Consider the following 22,525-nt stretch of genomic DNA (forward strand, 5'->3'; position numbering starts at 1 on the left):
TCTTATTCTGACAAGCTGATTTTTCTAAGTTTCCAAATGGTCTGTTTAACACAGTGACTCAAAAACTTACTTGATCCGGCTTCTAAAAATTTTGGCACTTTTTGTTGCCTTGTATCTGGAGATAAGTAGGGGAATTTCAATAAATTTACAAGGTAAGCATGAAAATGAGGATAATGGCAATAATTCACTGCAAGGATTTGAATAATTTTGGGTCAAGTTATACTGAACTGAGTTAGTGGGAGTTCTTTATATCTGTTTTTTCAGGTCTGATGGTAAAACTGGGAATGACACTGCTGACTACCTATCCTCAGTCAACGGAGGAAGTTCAAAGAACAGTGAAGGAAATTCATCTGTACAATTATCTAAATTTTGCCATGAATGTGGAACAAGGTATCCAGTGGAATGGGCAAAGTTCTGCTGTGAGTGTGGAATTCGAAGAATGGTTGTATGAATGCATTCTTAAAATCAAAGAGAAAGGGAGATCCTGAAAGCATCTGCTATGTGCTGCTGCATGGAAAGCTAAAACACTCCTTCAAGTTAGGCTTCATGCTGCAAACATGTTGAAACATTGCACTCAGAAAATTATAATCTGCTGGTTACATAGTAATTTATATATAAGTATGTATACTGTATATAAGAGTAGCAGGTACCTAAAACTGTGCCATACAAGGAAATACTCTTTAATCTCAGTTGGAAATGTTTTAAATTAGGGTAAAAATGTGTTAAGTAACTTAAGTAGCGGAAGTGGTTCAGTGTTACTTTTCTTATATAATTCTATAGAATTTATTTAAGTCACCCACCCATAGGGAACTAGCCATGAAGAACGTCTGCATCAAAAGTTTCTCTGTGGAGGCATTTCCTTCTTAGATGATAGTAACTAGATGCTATCTATGTTTTAAGTGAAAACAACACGAGTAACTCCCTATAAATTCCTTGTTACAAGTGCAAAAAACTGGAGCCCTTTAACCTCTTTACTGTAATAGCCTAACTGAACTTTCCAGTTACCTGCAGGATTTTTTTTAATGATTCAAATAGGAAAAAGTCTGAAAATTCCATTCACATCTAAGAAAATCAAAAGTTGTGGTTGTTGCTCTGCCCATTCTGTTTTTGAATAAGAATTTGTTAATATTTTATGTATTTATAAGGACAAATGTGATATTTTAATCAGTTACTTTTATTCAAATACTTTTCTTCCTCTCCCTGTGCTCTCAACCATATGCAAAAGCTCTTTACTTTTGTCCTTATGGCTTGCAAATGTCCTATCTTTCTTTTTCCTTTTCTCCTGCAAGGGACTCTATTGTAACTGTACCTAAATGTTGAACTTATTTTTAAAAACAACCTTCTTATTGTATCCAATACAAAAAGAGTTCCATAAAAATGTATACTATTAGAAAAGTAGAAATTAAGTAGTTACTGTTTTTTATACTTATTCCTGTGCAAATAATAGGTTCAGAGTTTGTATGTTTACAGCTCTACATGTGTTTTTTAGTGGTGGATTTTCTTCTGTTTGTTTTTTTTTTTTTTTTTTTTTTTTCCCCCCTCCCCTTGCCATTTCTTGGTATTCATGGGCTCTGAACAGCAACCTCACAAAGTTTGTAACAGTCTTCATGTGAGTTCACTGGCATGAAGTGTCAGGACCTATAAGCTGTTCGTTTTTTGGTGGTTGTTTTGGTTTTTGTTTATTTTTTTAAACAGTGCAATCTACTAAAACCATTCACAAGCTGTATCACTTGTGTCTGAATGTAGTGATTTGTTTAGTTTTATTTTGAAGTACTGCTACTGTCTTATTGGAAGAACAATCTGGAAGGACTTAATTGTGCCTTTACCACAGTACACTTTTTTTTGTCAAAAATGGTTACTTTCAGCTCACAAACATTATTAGAAGCAATTTATATAGTTTCTTTTTTAGCTTGTGTAAAATATACTGCAGTGTTGCACTACAGTAACTTAATCACTGAACACATTTTCAAAACTTGTGATTAACATCAGTGGTGCCAATTGTGAGTAAACATGAATGAAGAAATTTATCTCCAAATCAAGTTCTGTTCTTGGAGGATAAGAGATTTAAGAGGCTTGATGTAGTCATCTTCCAGGCCAGAAACTATTGGTATTTTAGAATTACTTCAATGATATGAAATTGTCTTACACTTTGTATAAGAAGTTATTTCTAGAAATTATTCTTTTACCTAGTGTAGTCTTGTAAATAGTTCATATAAGCTGGCTACAGAGTGTGGTAGGTTGGATAACCATTAATGAGAGACCTGACAAGTTTTAGCCAAATTGTATTCTAGTTAGTTTAGGTCATAGGATCCATATTTTGGCACATTTATATCTGTACTTAGAAAAAATTGGAATCCTGCATCCTTAGCACAGATAAGTCTGCTTTAGAGAATTTCTCCAGGACTTGGGCCTTGGAGATCTACAGTTGATGGAGGTTAGGAGCGTCCATCAGAAAAGGTGCAAATCCAAAATAGGTTTGATTGGTTAGTGAATCTATAAAATAATCCATTCCTTTATCTGACTTGATGAATTCCTGTTTCTGCTGGAAATATGCATTTTACCACTTAGTGAAAACACATTCTACAAGGAGAAAATTTTGTAAGGAAATAAATATATTCTAGGTTTTCAAGGACTAGTGAAGCTATTCTTTTTCTCTTTTTCTATGACTTTTTCTCCTTTGAATTGCAAGTGGTACATTTCCTAATTTTAAAATCAGTTCACATAAAATAATGATAATTTCTGCTTTTTGAGTTGTGTAACTCTGCTTCCGAAGCTGCATACAGTAAAGTGAGAGACACATGGTTTACCTTATTTATGCTTTCTAAGAATTAGAAAGGGAATTAAGCTGAACTGAAAGAAAAGTTTTAAAGATTTCCTGAACTTTTAATTTGGCCTTACAAGAATGTCTACTGAAGTATAAATGTCTATCAATAGTAACATTTTATAATGTATATTTGAATATTCAATAAAGATAAGCAGACAATGAAAAATGTAAAAATGACTATGCTGTTTATTATGGTATAGCAAGATTATCAGAAACCTAGTATGTATCTACTTTATGAGCTGTTTGGTTTTTTTCACTGAGTGACACATTTCTGAAGTCTTTGGTGTTGTTGACAGTAGACAGTATTACATGTATGATCAGAACAGATCACTGTAACTCCATCTAAATGCTTGCAAATAGATTAGCTCTACAGAACTGAATACGGAAATGAATAGATTATAATATTTGAAGAAAAAAAAAAGAACTATAAGGGAGATAAGTAAAGACTCTGATCTTCAGGTATATTGCATGTGCCAAGAAGTATCTGAATTCAGTTTAACCTAGGTTCAAACCCTCTTTGCCCTACTCCTTCCCCTGCTTTTATGTCTTTTATGTCTTGTTCTTCCTGGGAGGAGAAAACATCAATACATATTCTGAAAGGGCAGAGTTTCTGAATGCATCAAGAATCAAAATTTTTATAATTGTAAACATAAAATATCTAGATGATCTATGCACCCAGATGCACTTAGCTAAACTTAGCTAGTGTTATCCTCTGGATGACTTGTTGACAGATACTTAACTTAAAAGCATAAATTCCTTAGATTAACTGTGTAAATTTGGGATGATACAATTACTTCATCTGTCTTTTCAGTTGTGTATTTGTGAATGCACGTATATATTGTGTAAGAACTCTTTATATTTGCAAGATTAAAATTGTTTCACTGAAGCAGAGTTGATACAAAACAATACTGAACAGTACTGGGGGATTGTGAAGCCCCAGACAGGTGATTGGTACACCTGCTATATACAGAAATTTATTGATGTGATTTTAATGCTCCCTATGTCAATGTCTGACCCTATGACAGACTTTCTTTTAGCATCTGCCACTGTATGTTCCTGAAGTGCTTGCTAAGACATGAATAAAATTCAACTAATGAGAAAAGAAGGAAATAAAGGAAGGCTAATGGTAAAATCCCATGTAGACAGACAAGAATGTTGTTGCTGAGGTCATGACTAAGCATGTTTACATTCGCATTTTGGTTTTGTGAATACTTGATTTGATTTATAAAGGATGTCTGTGCAACAGAAAGGAGCTGCAAGAACTGAAACTGTACTGATGCAAGCACAGTGGAATTTTTGAAATATACTGGCTTCAGAGGTGAAAGCAGGACAGCATAAAGCCTAACCTTTATATGATTTCACAAGTTTATATTTATGCATGATACTGATTCCAGTTCTGAAAGAAACTGTCTAAGGTACATCTACTCACAGCAACTTAAATGTATGGTTAGATAGTTATAGATAGTTATATCCTCAGCGTACACCTCTGCAGGAATTTGTGCTGTAGGAGGCAGAGCAAGCTTTAGCACCCTTTCAAATAGTAACAATGGACATCTAGGCAGAAATTTTCAAACTTGCCAAAGAGATTTTAACAGCCAGCAGCCTCCCTCAGGTGGATTTGAAAAGCTTAACCTGAAGGATTGCATGGCCAGGGAGCTCTCCATGGTGCTCCTGGCGCCAGGCATTTCCCTGCAGTGTGCCTGGCAGTGTCTGAGCTCTTCCATGCAGCAGGTAGCAAGGTACACAGGGTAATAACTCCAAAATGTCTTTAAAGAACTGAGTTGAACTTCACCCATCGTGGAAGTTCTGTCATTTGAGTGAGACTGGGTCCTAATTCACAGTTGCAGTTAAGAGTTAGTGTCTGAAATGCAGTGTGTGAAGAGAATGGTTCCATGATGCATGCTTATCAAGTCTGTGAGGGAAGGTATGATTGCAGTAATTGAAATGCTAACAAACAAGACGTTTAGCAGGGCACACTGATGTAGGCTATGTAATTAGAGTCTAAAATGAAATGGCATTGTCAGTGTCTTACAAAGTTCTCAAGAAGTACTGGTTTTCAACACGTAGCTTTTGTATCTGTGCAATGAGCAAACTTTTTATAAGTTATCTTAAATCTTCACTAAAATGTGTGTTTTGTAAGAGCATTTATTGCAAATGCATCTCTTTCAATTTGGCAAAGCTATCAGTAATTGTTTGGGTTGTATGAGACAGTGGAAATATCATCTTTGAAGTTGTTTTTGGTGACTGGTGAAAATATTTTCATTGGCTTTGAAGAAGCACAGCTCATTCCAACTTGTGATGGTTGTGTTGCTGAGTAAAACTTTGAGTTACTTTGTTGTATCACTGAAAGAAATGTTCAGTAAGAGATACTTAGCTGTATTCAGCATTTACTTGGTTGATGCTGTCTTTCAAGCATTCATGATATAAAGGATTAATCTTGCATATTAGTGGATTTTGTTTTGTTCATTATCTTTTTCTTCTTTAATGTATGCTGTTCCAGGACACCCTATTCTGCTTAGCCCCATTTCGTGTTGGCAGAAAACAGCTGACTTATATTTTCTTTTAAATAATTACTGTTGTTTTTTGTTGTTTTTTTTTTATAAATTGTTTTCCTCCAATACAAACACCAACTTGTGAGACAGCAAATCAAATACTTGGTCAATATTGTTGAACAGTGAGCATAAGGTCTAAATGTTGTTTTCCATTGTTCTTGTATTTGAATTTCTGGCAGAAATGCAGATGGATTTGGGTGTGTTCTTGTAAAATGCTACGTATTCCATGGCTGTTATAATACCTACTTTATATGACTGCTTTAACTCTCTTGGTGTTCATCCTTCATATGATACTTAATATGTATCTTCATAAGTTTATTTATTGATGTTCCATGTTTTTAAATGTTCATTTGTGTATTTAAAGTGATTAATTTTGTCAGCACTGCATTTATTATGTTTGCCTTGCCCTTCAATATACTTAATATTTGTTTGTGATCATCCAGTGTTTTGTGTTGGTTTTTTTTTTGGTTTTGCAGAATGCTTGGGTTTGTGTTTTATTTGATATATTATTATTATTTTAGACCCTCAGTTCTGTTTTCATCAATAAATGTAAATCACCCCCTGATGCTACTTTGCCACTTGTTAACAATAAAGTGAATATACCAATAACACTTCTTGAAATGCATGCTTTTTTTTTTTTTTGGTAATCATATGTGAAATTGCCTTAAATAAAATACCATAAAGATAGCTAATATCATTTCAGATTTAAAGTATTGTAACGTATTTCATTTCAGGGAAACCATACCTACTGGGAGGACACACCCACTGTCTTTTCCTAGAAGGATAGATTTTTTTGAATTGACTTGCAAGATAAGATTTGTATACATCTGTTGCCTTGAAGAATAATCTATACCAAACGCTTAAGTTAGTAGTATTTGCTCATGTGAATTTACACATTGCAGGAACCATCTGGAGTATGCATGCCTGGCCATGTTGCTAACCCAACAAATATCTCAATAATTGAAGTCCCCCATAAGAACCAGCACCTAGCATCACAAGGCTACTTTCAGCTGCATGTAGAAGGCCTCATCAAACTCCTCTTTGCCTGAAGATTGGAGGATAGCTAGTGTCATTCTGGTCTTCAGAAAGGGCAAGAAAGAGGATCCAGGAAACTACAGGCCAGTCACCCTCACCTCCATCCTTGGAAAGGTGATGGAATAGCTTGTTCTGGATGCCATCCCCAGGCAATTGGAAGAGAAGAAGGTTAGCAGGAATAGTCAGCACAGGTTCACTCGGGGGGCGGTCATGCTTGACCAACCTGGTAGCCTTCTATGATGATCCACCCACTGGCTGGGTGGATGTAGGGAGGGCAGTGGATATAGTCTCCTTGATTTCAGCAAGGCATTGATACTGTCTCCCACAACATCCTTATAACAGAGCTGAGGAAGTGTGAAATAGGTGAGTGGGCGGTGAGAACTGGCTGACTGGCTAAGCTCAGAATGTTGTTATCAGTGGCTCAGAGTCCAGTTGGAGGTCTGTATTTAGAGGTGTTCATCTGGGGTTGGTGCTGGGTCTGATACTGTTCAACATCTTCATCAGTGACTTTGAGGAGGGGATAGTGTACACCCTCAGCAAGTTTCCAGATGATATGAAGCTGGGAGGAATGGCTGACCCAGCGGAAGACTATGCTGCCATTGAGCAAGGCACTGGACAGGCTGGAGATTTGGGCAGAGAGGAGCCAGATGAGATTTAACAAAAGTAATTGTAGTGTTTTGCACCTAGGAAGGAATAACTGTGTGTACCAGTAAAAGCTGGGGGATGACCTGCTGGAGAGGAGCCTTGCAGAGAGGGATCTGGGGGTCCTGGTGACAACAGGTTGGCCATGAGCCAGCATGTCCTGGTGGTCAAGAAGGCCAATGGCATCCTGAGGTGCATTAAAGAGCGTGGCCAGCAGATCAAGGGAGGTGATCCTCCCCCTCTACTCTGCCCTGGTGAGGCCTCATATGGAGTATTGTGTCCAGTTCTGGGCTCCCCAGTACTAGAAAGACGGGGATCTCCTGGAGAGAGTCCAGCGGAGGGCCACAAAGATGATAAAGGGCCTGGAGCATCTCCCCTATGAAGAAAGGCGGAGCGTCCTGGGTCTGTTCAGCCTTGAGAAAAGAAGACTGAGAGAAGATCTGATCAATGTCTATAAATAGTTGAATTTTGGGAGGCATAGGGATGAGGCCAGACTCTCATCGGTGGTGTGTGGCAACAAGACAAGGGGAAATGGCCACAAACTGAAGCATAGGAAGTTCCACACAACTGTGTGTAAGAACTTCTTCACAGTACGAGTGGCAGAGCACTGGCACAGGCTAGGCTGCCCAGAGAGGTTGTGAACTCTCCTTCTCTGGAGACATTCAAAACCTGGCTGGACACCTACCTGTGCAGCCTGCTTTGGCCAGGCCAGGGGGTTGGGCTCAATTATCTCTAGAGGTCACTTCCAACCCCTACAATTCTGTGATTCTGTTAACTTAATTCTGTATGCCTTTCCCAGCCATTTGGGATACTTAGTTAATATACAGATATAGAGTGTATCACTGTGATACCTGTAGTATTATTTTTTTTAAGCTGTAAGATATAACCTGTAACTAAACTTGATCTGGATCTTTTCTGCTTCATGTAAAGTCAAAAGTCAAAGCATGTTTTGCTGACAAAATGAAACAGAAGTTATATTCTTCCAGAGAAGTTCTATTATGTGACCAGAAATTATAAAAAGGATTGGGTTCATGATTTTTTTTTTTTTTTTTTTTTTTTTACTAAATAGGGCTGAGTAGAGACCAGTTCCTCTTTTCTTTCTTCTTGGGGGAAAGTTCCTCCTGATGGCTTTCATTTATTTCCCCACACTCTCTTCAGAGGAAAACAGACATATTTTTTCCTTCATTCTGGATGAAACTTTTGCTAAAAAGCTGCAGAATCTTGTCAGTACTAAGAATGCATAGTAACTCCAAAGAGGAAGGAAACTAAAGAAAAACAAAATCAGGAATGAGATTTCGCTGAGGAACTTTGGCAGTTAAATGATGTAAAGTGAGATATGAACCAAGTGACTTTTCTTTATTTGATTTCCTAAACACCAGAAATTCTTTCAGAAGAGTGCATAACTGGCTCTTTACTGTTAGAAATTATTTAAATGTGCCTCATTATCTTACTCAAAGGGGTTAATCTCTTTCTGTTCAATTCACATGGTTCCTTGCAACAATGGCGCTAATTTTATTTTTTTTTATTTTCATTTTTACTAAATTAAATATCTAAGTTGACTTCCCTTGCTCCCCTTGCCACCTTTTCATAAATTCCATGCATTTCTGAATTGTGGCTTTGACCTAATCATATTAATTTCTTGCAAAGATGTCTAAATTTCAAAACAAACAGAAATATATATTATTTAAAAAAAAAAAAAAAAAAAAAGAATGGAGGTAGGGGTAGTGGTTATGCTTTGCAAGGTTCCTTTAGCCCATTTCCTGCAAAGCAGTTTGGTTTAAGCACGTTCATAATTTCAGAGAAGGCTGGAGAAGGTTCAGAGAAGAAAGAAATCAAGAAGCACAAGTCACTGCTTAGCAGTATCACTTTGCACGTAAGCAGTGACTCAGGAATCATGGCAGTAAGAATTAGGCAAGCAGCATATTTATTAAGAGAAGCAACCAGGAAAACCACAATTTCATAACCACACAATTTAAAATTATTTTCTGGGCCTTAGTACGATCTTTCCCCAAGATAGGCCAAAAACTGTTTGGTTGGCCTCAAACTATGACTTGTGGAATGCTGCTTAAATTATTTAAAATGACTGAATGCTGTGATTTCAATAGTAATATTTCATCTGTGTATTCTTCTTCTATTTCACACTGACTTTTCCTTGCCAAGTGATAATGGTTTCTAGAAAATAAGTCTTGGCTTCCAACTGTTCCCAAGTTTCAAAAAAATAGCTGCTATTCTTCAGGGAAATTTAGTCCACTGCCAAGTGGGACTTTTTCAGTAGAAGTCTAATTGTAGTTTTGGTACTCTCTTTTTCAGTACAACACCAGAAAGTCTCTTTCCTGTTTAATGGAAGGGTTATGGATTTGGAGTTGTTTTTTCACTTGATTTTTTTTTTTTTCCACTCTTGTTTAGTGGGTGCACTTCTCTCTCCCCCACTTTGACTCCCTTAGATCAAGAGCTGAAGAGAATAGTCGTAAGCCTCAGTCACAGTTTTTACAATGGTACTATTCCTAACACAAGAAGTTCCCTAACCATAAATAGATGTGGGGTTGAGGAAGGAGAAGCACCATAGTGTGTTTACTTTGCCCTTAACTTCTTCCATCACCTTTAGAAATAGGGCACACTCAGTTTCATGGATTCAGTAGAACAGACCTTAGTCCAATCAGAGGAGATCCCCACAGTTGTTTGAAAGATATCCCACCATTTGGGGAATACCAAAGATTTCATAGAATCTTTGAATCATCATGGTTGAAAAAGACCTCTAAGATCATCCAGTCCAACTGTCCACCTACCACCAAAATTTCTCCACTAAACAGAGTTCCTTAGTACAACATCTAAATTTTACTCGAACATCTCAGGGGCAATGACTCCACCACCTCCCTGGGCAGCCTTTTACAGCACCTAACCACTCTTTCAGCAAAAAAAAATTTCCTAACATCCAACCTGAACCCAATCTGAATCTGGCACAACTTGAGGCCATTCCCTCTTGTCCTATCGCTAGTTACCTAGGAGAAGAGACAAACTGACGCCTCACTACAATGTCCTTTCAGGCAGTCATGGAGGTCTCACCTGAGCTTCCTCTTCTCCAGAATAAATGATCCCAGTTCCTTCAGCTTCTTGTCTTAAGACTCATGCTTCAGACCCCACACTAGCTTCATTACCCTTCTCTGAACATGCTCTAGGATATTAATGTCCTTGTATAGAGAGGCCCAAAACTGAACACACTACTCAAGATGCAGCCTCACCAGGGTGGAGTACAGAGTACAGATCACTTCCTTGCTCCAGTTGGCAATGCTATTTCTGATACAAGCCAGGATGCTGTTGGCTTTCTTGGCTACCTGGGCACACTGGCAGTTCACCTAGCTGAGTGATGACCAACACCTCCAGATCTGTTTCTTTTACACAGTCTTCCAACCACTCTGCCCCAAACCTGTAGCATTGCCTGGGGCTTGTTCTTGTTGAACTTCATCCCTTTGGCCTCAATCCAGCTATCCAACCTCTGTAGGGCCTTCCTACCCCCAGGTAGATAGATTCTTCCTCATAACTTGTTTTCATCTTCAAATTTACCAAGGGTGTGCTTAAACCCACCATCCAAGTCATCCAAAAAGATACTGGACAGGCCCCAGTACCGATCCCTGGGAAACACCACTCGTGACCAGTTGCCAGCTGGATTTAACTCCATTTACCACCACTCTCTGGGCATGGTCATCCAGCCAGCTCCTTACTCAGTATAGAGTGTAGTTCCACAGAAAATATTCAATCTGTTTCAGGAAACAGCAAACTTATTTGAAGGTGCCCCAAAATATTTAGTCCATGGTGGATACCTGGTCTGGAAGTGTCTACTTAGATTTGCCAAGTTATAAACAATTTAAAAAATTGACATCTTATAATGGGAATTCCCAAGCAGTTAGAAGTTACAAAAGTAACTGTTCTTTCAGTGATTAATAGTGGGGGAAAAAAGTGAAAAGAGGAGTAACAGCCAAAAAACTAACAGTCCAATTCCATAGAAGGTAAATATTTTATTACCAAAGGAATTATATCAAAGTAAGAAAATGCAAAAGAGTTAAAAACAACTATAAAAATACCTCTATTTATCCAAAATTAAATATGAACACTTCATTAGTTAAATGCCAATATATTATTCTCTGAAAATATTCACACATTTTAAGTCACGTTCATCTAACATGTTAAACACATTATATAAAATAATTGCATATAAGAAATCACAATCCAAAGGTAAGAAATTCTAGGTCCTCTGTCAACTATTTCTAGGATAACCAAACACATAAGGTTATTGCTGTTTGCAGTCAGCTGAGTAGACCTACATTTGGGCATCCCATTTCCTCTTCTACCATATGCCTCACTGTCTTGTCTCTGCCTCAGCCAGCAGAAGCATGCTACATCTCTCAAAAATCAGCACCCTTCAAAGGCTTTTGAAAAAGTTAACTTTTCCTATTTTTCAAACTTACATCAGCTTGAAAACCCATTGGATACTCACACTAGAAACATTATGACATCAGCAGAACAGACTCAAGAGCTGCTGCTTGTTTGATAAATCATTCATTCTGATAGAAGACAGCTGGTTTTGGCGCCTGCAGCTTCTATTTTTTTTTATAAATTGCAGTAGACATTTAAGTAGATCTCTGTCTTATGAAAGTATCATAAAGTCACTCAAAAGATAAAAAAAAATGCAGACTACTTTCCAGAACCTGAAGGTGGGACACAGCCTTCTCTGGAGTTCTTTGTTTCAAACACCGGTTCTTATTTCCCCTTCATAGGCTTCAGTAGCTTGGTTAGCCGTTTCTATTTATTCCATCTCTAGGAACAAAGTACAGTAGCTTTCCATCCAAATCCGGCATAAGATGTTCATATAAGCAAACAGAGTAACTTGAAGAATGCATATAAAATGCCAAGGTACCAAGTAATGCCACTTTGAAAGAACAGGATTCACTTGTAATCACCTTGAAATTATTTTTTCAAATTTATTCCAGCAGGATCGAAGGCTAGATATATTTTCTTTCAGTTCGCAAAATTCTTGGTTGCATTTCTTTTTCAGTTGTTCAACTGCTTCTGTGTCTTCATTATTAGGTGCATTTACCTGCACACAAACCTGACAAACAGCACATTGTTAATTAAAAAGTTCTTATTCTTTTTATATACGCATTTTTTGAAACAAATTCCATTACATCTCACTAAATATTGCAGGATATCTCTACATGGTAATTTAGCCAGTGTTTTGGGCACCTCAAAAAATGTGCTGTTAGGGACACAGCCTGCCTCAGTTTCCTGTTGGCACAGCCCTATTGCTGCTCCTTCCCACTGGTCTGGGAGCGTGTAGCATTAATGCTCTGCAAGTAAGGACAACAGAAACCAGCATGTGTAACCGAGAGCATCTACACCCTTTGTCTGGTTTGAAAATTACCCTCAATTGTTTAAAGGACTGGAAGAACAAAGCCAATTAAACTTCGAGCCAAACTTCCAAAGCTACACTGAGAAGACAGAACCAAACAGTCCTGTTCCACAGGGCTGATGCTATGGCCTAATGTCTAGGGTCTCACACAAAGACACCGAGACTGCTCTTGTCCACACTGTGATTTAACAGAACCACAGGACAGATGAGGTTGTCAGGGACCCCTGGGTCCATCTGGCCCATTCCCTGCTCCAGCAGAGACACTCAGAGCAGAGGGCCCAAGACCATGTCCAGGCAGCTTCTGAAACTTTGCAAGGAAGAGACTCCACAGCCCCTGGGCAACCTGTGCCAGTCCTCCATCTCCTGCGCAGCACAGAAGTGCTTCCTAATGTTTGGAGGATGCCTCCTGTGTTCCAGCCTGTGCCTCCCATTCTGTCACTGGAAACCACTGAACAGATACTGGCTTTATCTTCACTGCATATAAACTTTTACAAGACACCATAGACATTTATAGACTACCACAGAGTTTTACCAAATGACTTTAATGTAATTTGTCCCTAAATAAAATTGGGCATCCCCAAGGCAAGGTGATGCTCCAATTTCTGCGACTAAACTGGGATTCATCAGAGCCGAAGTCTAAGCCAAATACAGATACCAATGTTACTTTGTAAAACTAGTGTTGGGTTGCAAAGATTTTATGTTTCTCCATTTTAAGGGAGATAAAGAGTGAGTTAAATGCAGCCTTCAATCCAGCTATTTAAGACAACCATAAAGAATTACACAGTTTGGTGCCTATTATAGAAGCTTTCTGATGTTGACCTCTGCTGTTGTGCTCCATAGATAACTATGAGCTACACTTAAAAGAATGATTTTTCTTTACTATTGTAGTCTATAGATCACTGCACCAGATTTGAGTCATATCTGAAAGAGTTGATTCTGCCAATGACTCAAAATCCAAATATTTTCATATTTAATTATTCTGGTTAAGCTTGAGATGCTGTGATTAAAATTAAAATCAATAATCAAAGAGATTATGGAAAAGAGAGAAACTCCTACAAATTATTTGTTGAAATAACATAAACATTAATTTTAGGGTAAAACCTCAATGTTAACTAACAACTATGTTTTTACATACACAAAGGTGTTCCTTGCATAAGCGTGACCTTTATATTTTACTGGAGAATTAAGTGAATCCTTTCATTACTGAACCAGGGTACCTAGCTGGTACTATAGACTTCCAGGTCCCTGACTTAACCAGTCTTTGCACTGGGCTTAATGTCTGTTACAAGATGTGCTATACATAGCAAAATTCATCACGCATGTAAGATGTGTGTGATAGATGTGCCTTTGAGAGGTAGATATGATAGTTTGTGTTGAAGAGCTCTGAAGAATAAGCCATGTACTTCCAATAAGCTGAAGACCACCACTACCACTTACCTTTTCTTTTTTATGTCTTCCACATTTGCACTGTAGAACCTGTAATGTCCCACATGAGACTAATGCTGCTTTCCTTCTAAATTCTTTGTTGATTTTTTGCTTATTAAAGAATTTGAGCATATTACATGCCAAACTCTGTAGTGATCCTATTTCCTGTAAAGAGAGCAAGAAAAAAATGGCCTGGTTTCTTGAGTCAGCCCTTTTATCAAGTCACGATAAAATCTGCATCTACAGCTAATGATTTTACTTTCTGCATTTAAGATCTGCCCAAACTATTACTTTAAAGCTTTGTGGTCTGAAGTGAAAAGCTTAGCTAATATGATTTCTGTAGAAAAATGAAAACAAGAAACTGGGATTTTTTTGCTTACTTTTTGTTTACAAAATATAACCTGTTTTCTGTATTGGTTTGTATTAAAATTTAGAGCAACTCATGCAGTAGGAAAAGATTTGAGATATGATATTGCTTAATATTTCAATTGAAAAGAATACCTATTTGCTGGACAGATTCTATTATTCCACATTCCAAGAAGGAACATCCCTGAATACCACGATTTGCCTATTAGAAGACCAGATTACTCACTATCAAAATATGTTATTTAGGTAATGGATTATACATAGAATTTACTGCGGTTTATATTCTCTGAAGCAAATTCTGAGAAGTTAAATTTTACCTGAGTATCATTGCAGAAGAACGCTTTGTTATGTTCATGTCTTTTATTCCTGCAGCATCTGTCACGATACTCTGTGGATATATTTACCTGTAAAATATAATATATATTGAATCATGAGAGTACTTCTAATCAAGTGAGCCAAGCTTCCCACTAACAGCTGGTGACCTCAACACTAATTTGTTCCGTAGGATCTCCTAGGTGTAGCACTGTCATGTACAATTCTGAGCTTTTCCTTGGAGAGCAAACAAAGAGAACCTCAATCCAACTACCATTTGCAAGGGTGTTCACAGAATTGCACAGAATCACAGCATGGCTGAGGTCAGAAGGGACCTCCAGAGCTGTCTGACCTGACCCCTGCTCCAGCAGGGGCACCCAGAGCAGGGTGATCATGAACAGCCCAGGCAGCTTCTGAAATCTCCAAGGAGGATGCTCAGTAAAGAAGTGCTACATTTATTACATATTGCACATCTGCCTTCAGAGGAACCTTCTGTGTTCCAGTCTGTGCCTGTTGCTCCTAGGCCCCTCTGAAAACAGCCTGGCTCATCCTCTTGCACCCTCCCTTCAGGTATTTGTAGACATTGATGAGATCCCCTTGAGCCTCCTCCAGTCTGAACAGGCCTTCACAGGAGAGGGCTCTGGTCCTTTGTCTATCGCTTCTCACTGGACTCTCTCCAGGATCTCCATATCTCTCTTGTAATGCAGCAACCAGAACTGGACATAAGTCTATTTCTCTTGAATCCTCATATATATATCCTTAAATACGTATTCATATTCTATTGAATACCCGGTCTTTTAACTTTTGAAATAATACAGACACCAAACACATTTGTCCATGTTTATCTCAATAAATATAAGCCCCAGGCATCAAGTATTCACTTGGCATGTGGATTAAGAGAAAATGTATCTCAACGTATCCAAAGCCAGACCACTTGCTCCCTTTGTGTGTCTTCCATCAATGTTTTTTTCCCTCTCTTTTGTTTCCATAGTTGTCATCCAGATGACAACTGAGTCTAGCACAACAAAAATCCTTCTGTTTCTTCTTCAGCCTGTATCTAGATAACTTAATGCAACCAGAAAAGCTTTAAAAAAGAAGACAGTTCATGTCAATCTTGTATTAGCTCTCTTCACTGAAATGTGCATAGGAACACATTAGTCAGCCTCATTCTCAGGGTTTTTCTGCAGATTTTTGTATAATACCTGTATTTCAGATGCTCATCCAGGTCTGGTATGGAGCCCACCAGTCATCTCCATGACTACTTCCTAATGTCAGATTGAGGGACTGAAAGTTAGACTTTGGCTATGCAGATGCAGGACAGTTTCTAGTGGACAGCTGCTATTACCCAAATGGCAATATCCTTAGGATTTGCTATTAAGCTGTAGTGAGAAGGCCATACGCTGATTTTACAGAAAGGATAAATAAATCTCTCTTGAATAAGGGAAAATATGGACTGGAGAATGAAACAACTTTACTGCAATTGCTTGTGCATGCCCATTCTAAGGAGAACTTCAGAGTTCAATCCATTCCCACCACCTTTCACAGTTATTAACTCTTGAAGATATTTTTATTTTTATTTACATAGAAAACAGTTTCAGTTCTCACAAATCTCCTAAACAAACAAACAAACAAACAAACAAAACCTCCATGGATAGCAATACTATTATTTGGGGAAAAGAAAAAAAAAAAGAAAAAAAAAATCCCCTTTCAAAATGAGCATGGAAGATCTGGTGTGGACAATGAACCATTGCCCACAGCCCATGCTGCCCTCTGGCTCCCCTGAACCCTGCAGTCCTGCAGAGCTGGGATCCATCCAGGGCTCTCCCACACTGGGGAGGTCTGGCTCCCAGACGCCGTTCTTCCTGTTGTACTCCTACAGGCCAGCTGCTCTATGACTGCTCAATGAGTGGTTTCGTTTTTGTTATCCAGGAAACATCCATCTTTTTTAGAAATGAAATGACAAACTAAAGGAGCTACTTGTTTGTTCCAATATGGTTATATTTTTCCCCTCATTTTTTGGTGCCATACTGAGGATAGTGTGATTTATCTATGAAGAACATAGAAAAGCAGTGCCTTTCTCTCTCCATGTGCTTTGGTAGATAAAGGCTGGGAACCACTGATACAATGCTCTGAATGATAAACGTGGTGGATGGTAAGTGTGAAAAAATACAATAGCTGATACAAATAGAAATACAATCCTTATTTAACCTTCGGAAAAGCATCATATATCACCTGCATTTCATGCAGATAGAGCTCAATTTAAGACTGCAACAGAATGATGAGTTTTCCTTTAGTGACGATCTGACAGATTTTCATAGAAATGCCTCTGCTAACCATAGAATTATGGAATGGCTTGGGTTGGAAGGAACCTGTAAGATCATCCAGCTCCAACCCTGTGCTATGGGCAAGGATGCCTCCCACCAGCTCAGGCTGCCCAGGGCCCCATCCAATCTGGCCTTTAATGCCTCCAGGAATGGGGCACCAGAGCTTCTCTGGGCAGCTGTGCCAGTGCCTCACCACTCTCTGATAAAAAACAAAATCCAACAGTAGAAAGTGCTTTCTCCTATGCAAATGTTCTTGACAGATGAATCTGTTAATAATTCTCGATAAAAAGTCACAAGGTGGGTATAGGACACGGATCAGTAAACTGTTACAGTACTTTGTTTACAAAGATATAATAAATATCTCTGATAAAGCCATGATAGAGGCTGCTGTTTGTAACTGAGAAATTTAAGGTTTTATCTGCTGCTATCTAGAAAACTTGATTCTTTGTTGGTTGAATAAGATATATTAGCAGTAAGATATAAATTAACTTTTACTGTTATATGTGTGTTTTAAATCATTTGTATGGAAACATTAATTTGTTGGCTAGTGTTAAAGAATGTGCCTTGTAGTCCTAGATGATTATGATGAGAGTGATATGAGTGATACCTAGGACTATTAAAACAATTATACCATCTGTTAGTTGGTTAATGAAGAAAAAATCTTAGTTGGAGAGTGAAAGATTTCAATCACTCTCCACAAGAAATGTTTCAGTACTCAGAAATATCCAAATAAATCTAAAGGTTTAATAGCAGGGTTTCAGCTGTAAAATGGCTGAATGGGCTCAGTGGCTGGAACAGAACGTAGAAATCAGTCTGAAAATCAATTACTCAAATTTTGTGCCTCTGTTATTTATCTTCAGTGGACAACAAAAAACTAAAGTCAAAAAGCCTAAAATTCATAGAGCAAATTGCAGACTGTAGAATGTAGAATGACCAGAAGATATAAATGTATATATGTATATAAATGTATTCATGAAATTGCTTCAGAAAAGTATACTTTTTAAATACATGATACTACTTAGGTCCAGCTGGTTTGTTTGTCTACCAACTACTTGGTGTGCAGGCACAAACTCATGTATCGAATAAAGCCAGGGTCCCAATACAACACACTGTTTTCAATTTGTTAATATGAGATCTGTTTTTTTTTTAATATTATTTGCCATAATCTAAAAATAGTTAACATTTTGGGAGAGCTATTACCTACCAGCTCTTCGATGTCATGGCTGAGTATGTTCTCATACTTGGTGCGGATCTCAGTTGTTTTATTTCCCATTGTACAGCTAGATGAATTCACTGGCGACAGAACAAGGAGTAGTGGCAGAACCCGAAGGATAGATCTAAAAAAGGCTGGATTACAATAACATTAATTAATGTTTAGTTAAGTAAGTGCTGTATTAACAAATAAATTCTGTAATCTCTTAGAACAGTTTAAAGGAGACGTTTATACAAGCAAATGGCTTGTACCCTGAGGGAAAGATTCTGCTCCAGATTAGAACACTGTCTGGATGTCTAAACTCCTTCCCAGTGAAGTGATTTAGCCAGTGTGGTTTGAGATCCTCCAGCTATGAGGCTGGCCAACTGAGTCATATCTGCTTGGGTTGAACCCTCTCTGAAAGCTCTGATGAGGTCACACCACTGACCACAACATAGACTTTAACCATCTAGCACATATGTAGGCAGGGAAGTGTCCTGATCAAATAGGTGTACATGTCCGAGTACACCTTAATTACTGATTTTTCATACAATGAATTTTACAAGCACTCAACATCTGTCATTGTGTGTTTAAGCACATTTTCAGGCTGCCCAGATAGGAATCCATCCTAGTGGCCACAGTGTGAGATAAGGTAGCAGTGTGTCCTTCTCTGCAAGTTTTTTGCAGTCTTTTGGAGTAAGTCTCACTGCTCCTCAGTTTGTCCCCTCAACTGGGCTTCCGGCTTTGGGTGACATCCAGGAAATTGGAACTCCGCAAGAATAGGCAATGAGAGAAAGGACCAAAACACCTGGTCCATCCAAAAGGGCTGACAGGACAACTGGAGGCTGCAGGTGAGCAACTTGATCCTGGGAATGAGGAAAATGCATACAGGACGACACAGGATTAGGAAGCTAATAGCTGGGCACTGCCTACAGCTAGACTGAATAGGATGGTACTTACAAGGGAGGTTGTAAAGAAAGAAAGAATAAAAGAACAAGAAATTTAGGTTGGGGGATTATCAAAGATCACAGCATACTCTTGCAGTAATATGAGCTGTTTGTATCCATCTCTGCTACTTGGTAAAAACAACAACCAACACCGAGCAACTGGCAGATAGCACAGCAGTAGGGATGCCTTGACCTGACTGCTTCTCTGCTTTCTTCCTCCCTGGCGAGAATGGGAACACTGAGTAGCACCAAGTGCAACACTCAAAATCTCCAGACTTGGGCATCGCCAGTGAATCCCAGAGAGAAATACTGAATTACTGTAGAACACGAGGGATGAAAGTAAAATACCGAATACATTTTTAAAATACATATTCTGGTTGTACTTCTTCAAAGAAGAAAGCAATGAAATTTGATCATAATCCTTACAGAGCCACCTAACTTCTATCATGCAAAGACCAGAGTCATAGAATCATAGAATAGTAGAATCACGGGATGGCTGGGGTTAGAAGGTACCTTTAAGATCATCCAATTCCAACCATGTGCTGTGAGCAGGATTGTCACCCACCAGATCAGGCCACCCAGGGCCCCATCCAACCTGGGCCTTTAACCCCTCCACAGATGGAGCATCCAAATCTTCTCTGGGCAGCCTGTGCCAGTGCTCCACCAGTCATGCCATGCTTGCCTGCTGTTCAAACATATAAACTCCTTCACATTTCATTCCATCCCCACAACACGCTGCTGCTTCAAACCAAAATGTATCTCCCTTTTCCTGCCTACCTAAGCCTTTTCTTCTGATATATTTGTGAACATGCCACAGCATGTGTACACCTGTGTCCTAGAAACCAAACAGAAATATTTTCACCTGTACATGGTGAATTCCATTTTTTGCTCTAGTGGATATCTGCCTGCCAATTTTACAAGGGAAAACCAAATTATTTAACCTTTTCATAATGATCTGCAATGGTCTATGAGTATCTAAGAAAGATCTAGCCTGAAGAGTTCTGATTCTAATGGATCCTACAAGCAGGAAATATAAAAAACAGTGACTGTGCAAGGCAGATATGTCTCCAGGCGGACATCTGACTTCCACAGGGCTCTATCTTTGCATATATATATGCTAAACTAATCTTAGAGAACTATCATTGCTTATGTCTGGGATTTCTAGGGCTTTGATATTAAAAAATACATTTGCAAACATGCTAAAAGTCAATTATAAGACAATGCTGTTTCAGCATACCACTGTACCTCATGATTCCAGCACCAAAAAAAAGGACCTGTAATACTTACAAATATCAGGATGCAAAAAACTTGGTTATGTTACTTCAAAAAATCTTTTCAAAGGACACAAAAAATCTTCTGAATAATAATAATAATAATAAAAACAACGTAACTGATTCCATTACTTCTAAAACTTGGTTTGTCCAGCAGCATGTGGAGATAATAGGTGAAAACTGCAAAGTCACTTCATTCCTTTGGCTTTACTTTTTTCTGTATTGGACAGATGGTGAACCACTTAAATGAGATTCACACAATCACAGAATTGGAAGGGACCCTTGATGCTCATCTGGTCCAACTTCCCTGCAATGGACAGGGCCATCTACAGCTCGAACAGGATGCTCAGAACGCCGTCCAGACTAACATTGAACATCACCAGGGATGGGGCACACATCACCTCTCTGGGCAACCTATTCTAGTGCCTTACGACCCTGATGGTAAAATGCTTCCTCCTTATATCCAACCTAAATCTGCCCTCTTTTTGTTTGAAAGCATTTCCTCTTGTCCTGTCACCACAGACCCTCCTAAAGAGTCTGTCCCCTTATTTCCTATAGCCCGCCTTTAGATACTGAAAGGGTACTGAAATTGCAGCAGGTAGTGCTGAAATGGATGCTGCACAGCTGCAATGTCCCTGGACACACAGCAGGACCCCAATGCAAACAGTTCAGCCATTCCTACAAGAGTCCTGGAATGTGCTAAACAAGTGTCTTAAAACATCCCGGGGGCTTTGGACAGTTAGGTGACTTCCCAAGGAGCAGAAACGGCAGTAGCCCTACGACTACAATATTTCAGGAGAGGGGAAGCTTGTATTGCTGGGAATAGCCATCCTTTCAGTAAACTTCCCAAAAGCTCCTTAGTCGGAAAACCCCACGAAATTCTCCGAGGAAAAGCCAGCATTCCAGTATTTCGAAACGTCGAAAAGCCCCTCTATTTTTCTTTTCTCCCAAAACCCCCTCAGTGCACGCAGCAGAGCAGCGTCCTACCAGGCGCGTCCGCTGCTCCCTCCCGCGGGGCCCCCCGGCTCCGCAGTGCCCCTCTGCCCCGCTCCGCGGCGCGACCCCGGCTGCATTTCTCGGTGGCTGCTCGGGCGGGGCGGACCGCAGGTGCCCGCTCCGCTCCGCGCGGCTCTGCCCTCCCGCCGCCCGCCCGCCCGCCCCGCTGCTTCCCGGCAGCGGCCGCTCTGGGAAAGCGGGAGCTTTTATTTTCGGGTTAAGGAGAAAATAGAAAAGAAAGAAAAAGGAAAAGTGGGAATTCCCCCGCCCGCCACCGCGGGGATAAAAGGGCAACGGGCGGCTCCGCAGGAAGAGAAACGGCGGGGACGGCAGCGTGAAGCGGAGCGGCGGAGCCCGGCCGGGCGCAGGTGGTGCGGTGCGGTGCGGTGCGGCGCGCTCCTTACCATGGGACATTGTCCGCGGGGGGGGTGGCGGGGAGCGGCGGCGGCCCGGCGGTCATGGTGGCGGCTCCGTCTCGCCCATGGTGCGCGGAGCCCGCGGAGCTGGGGCGAACGGAGCGGCGGCCGGACGGGCTCAGCGGGCCCCCGACGCCCGCCTGCAGGGGTTGGGCGCGGCGCTGTCGGAGCCGGCTGCGGCGCTGCCCCGCTCCGCCGTGCCCATGGGGCTTCCGCCGGCCGCCAGGTACTTTCGCTTTCTGCTCCGCGGCCGCCGCCGGGATCCCCGCAGCGCCGCCGGGCTCCGCGGTCTCAGCGCGGCGAGGCGGGCGGCTGGCGGGCCGCCAGAGGAGGAGGCATCCCCGCTCCGCCACGGGGCCGGGAGCAGAACGGAGAGCCGCGGAAGGACGGAGCGGGCGGACAGCGGCCGTCGAGGCTCACTGGAGCGGGGGTTACATAGGGCCCCGGTTACACGCCCAGCGCCGGGTGCGCGGCCAGGGACGGAAGGATGGACCTTGGCAGTGCGTGTGGAAAGAGCCGCTCATTCGCGGGAAGGAAATCGTGGAGGGAGTGAAAAAAAAAAAAAAAATAGTAAACAGCGATGTCGCGGAGTGGCTGCTGCGTCGTGGGGCTGCAGAGCGCTGTCCACGGGTGGGGCGAGGAGGCGGGACTGCCCCGGCGCTCCGGCCCAGGTCCGGGCAGGCTGGGCGGCCGCTGTCGGAGTAGAGGAACGAAGCGATGGCTTCACCCGAACTGCCGTTGTTCCACTCGACGTTGGAAATCCGGAAGGGTTGAGTGGAAGCTCTGAATGGCAGAGGAAAGCGTAGCGTAGAAGCAGTT

At 40.5% G+C, this 22,525-nt stretch overlaps 2 protein-coding genes and 1 long non-coding RNA gene across 12 annotated transcripts in view; 2 read left to right on the forward strand and 1 right to left on the reverse strand.

Moving 5' to 3' along the window:
• The window catches only part of ZC2HC1A (zinc finger C2HC-type containing 1A), a 33,090-nt gene extending 27,103 nt beyond the window's left edge, over positions 1 to 5,987 (forward strand). For both annotated transcript variants that reach the window (XM_085221321.1, XM_085221322.1), the window contains one exon: positions 265 to 5,987. In XM_085221321.1, the coding sequence (XP_085077447.1) occupies positions 265 to 451 (187 nt within the window). In that variant the 3' untranslated portion in view covers positions 452 to 5,987. The remainder of the gene's footprint in view (positions 1 to 264) is intronic.
• A 5,059-nt stretch (positions 5,988 to 11,046) lies between these two features.
• IL7 (interleukin 7) lies at positions 11,047 to 21,832 on the reverse strand. Of its 2 annotated transcripts, none has more exons than XM_085221323.1 (5): positions 21,695 to 21,832; positions 18,089 to 18,231; positions 14,566 to 14,652; positions 13,895 to 14,047; positions 11,047 to 12,157 (listed from the first exon to the last, which is right to left on the reverse strand). In XM_085221323.1, exons 1-5 carry the CDS (start codon positions 21,702 to 21,704, stop codon positions 12,005 to 12,007), a joined length of 546 nt encoding a protein of 181 aa, XP_085077449.1. In that variant the 5' UTR covers positions 21,705 to 21,832; the 3' UTR covers positions 11,047 to 12,004. The 2 variants fall into 2 exon arrangements, with proteins under 2 accessions (XP_085077449.1, XP_085077450.1); XM_085221324.1 differs by lacking the exon at positions 21,695 to 21,832 and adding an exon at positions 21,282 to 21,447.
• LOC104910381 (uncharacterized) overlaps positions 21,521 to 22,525 on the forward strand; it is an 89,945-nt gene continuing 88,940 nt past the window's right edge. For 5 of the 8 annotated variants that reach the window (XR_014882581.1, XR_014882579.1, XR_014882586.1 and 2 more), the window contains exon 1: positions 21,522 to 21,658. This is a non-coding gene — a long non-coding RNA (uncharacterized LOC104910381). Of the gene's footprint in view, positions 21,662 to 22,525 lie in introns of all 8 variants that reach the window. The other 3 variants (XR_014882580.1, XR_014882585.1, XR_014882582.1) reach the window with 3 other exon arrangements.

This window comes from Meleagris gallopavo, chromosome 3, assembly GCF_905368555.1.
Source record: "Meleagris gallopavo chromosome 3, MGAL_WU_HG_1.1, whole genome shotgun sequence".
NCBI classification, from domain to species: domain Eukaryota; kingdom Metazoa; phylum Chordata; class Aves; order Galliformes; family Phasianidae; genus Meleagris; species Meleagris gallopavo.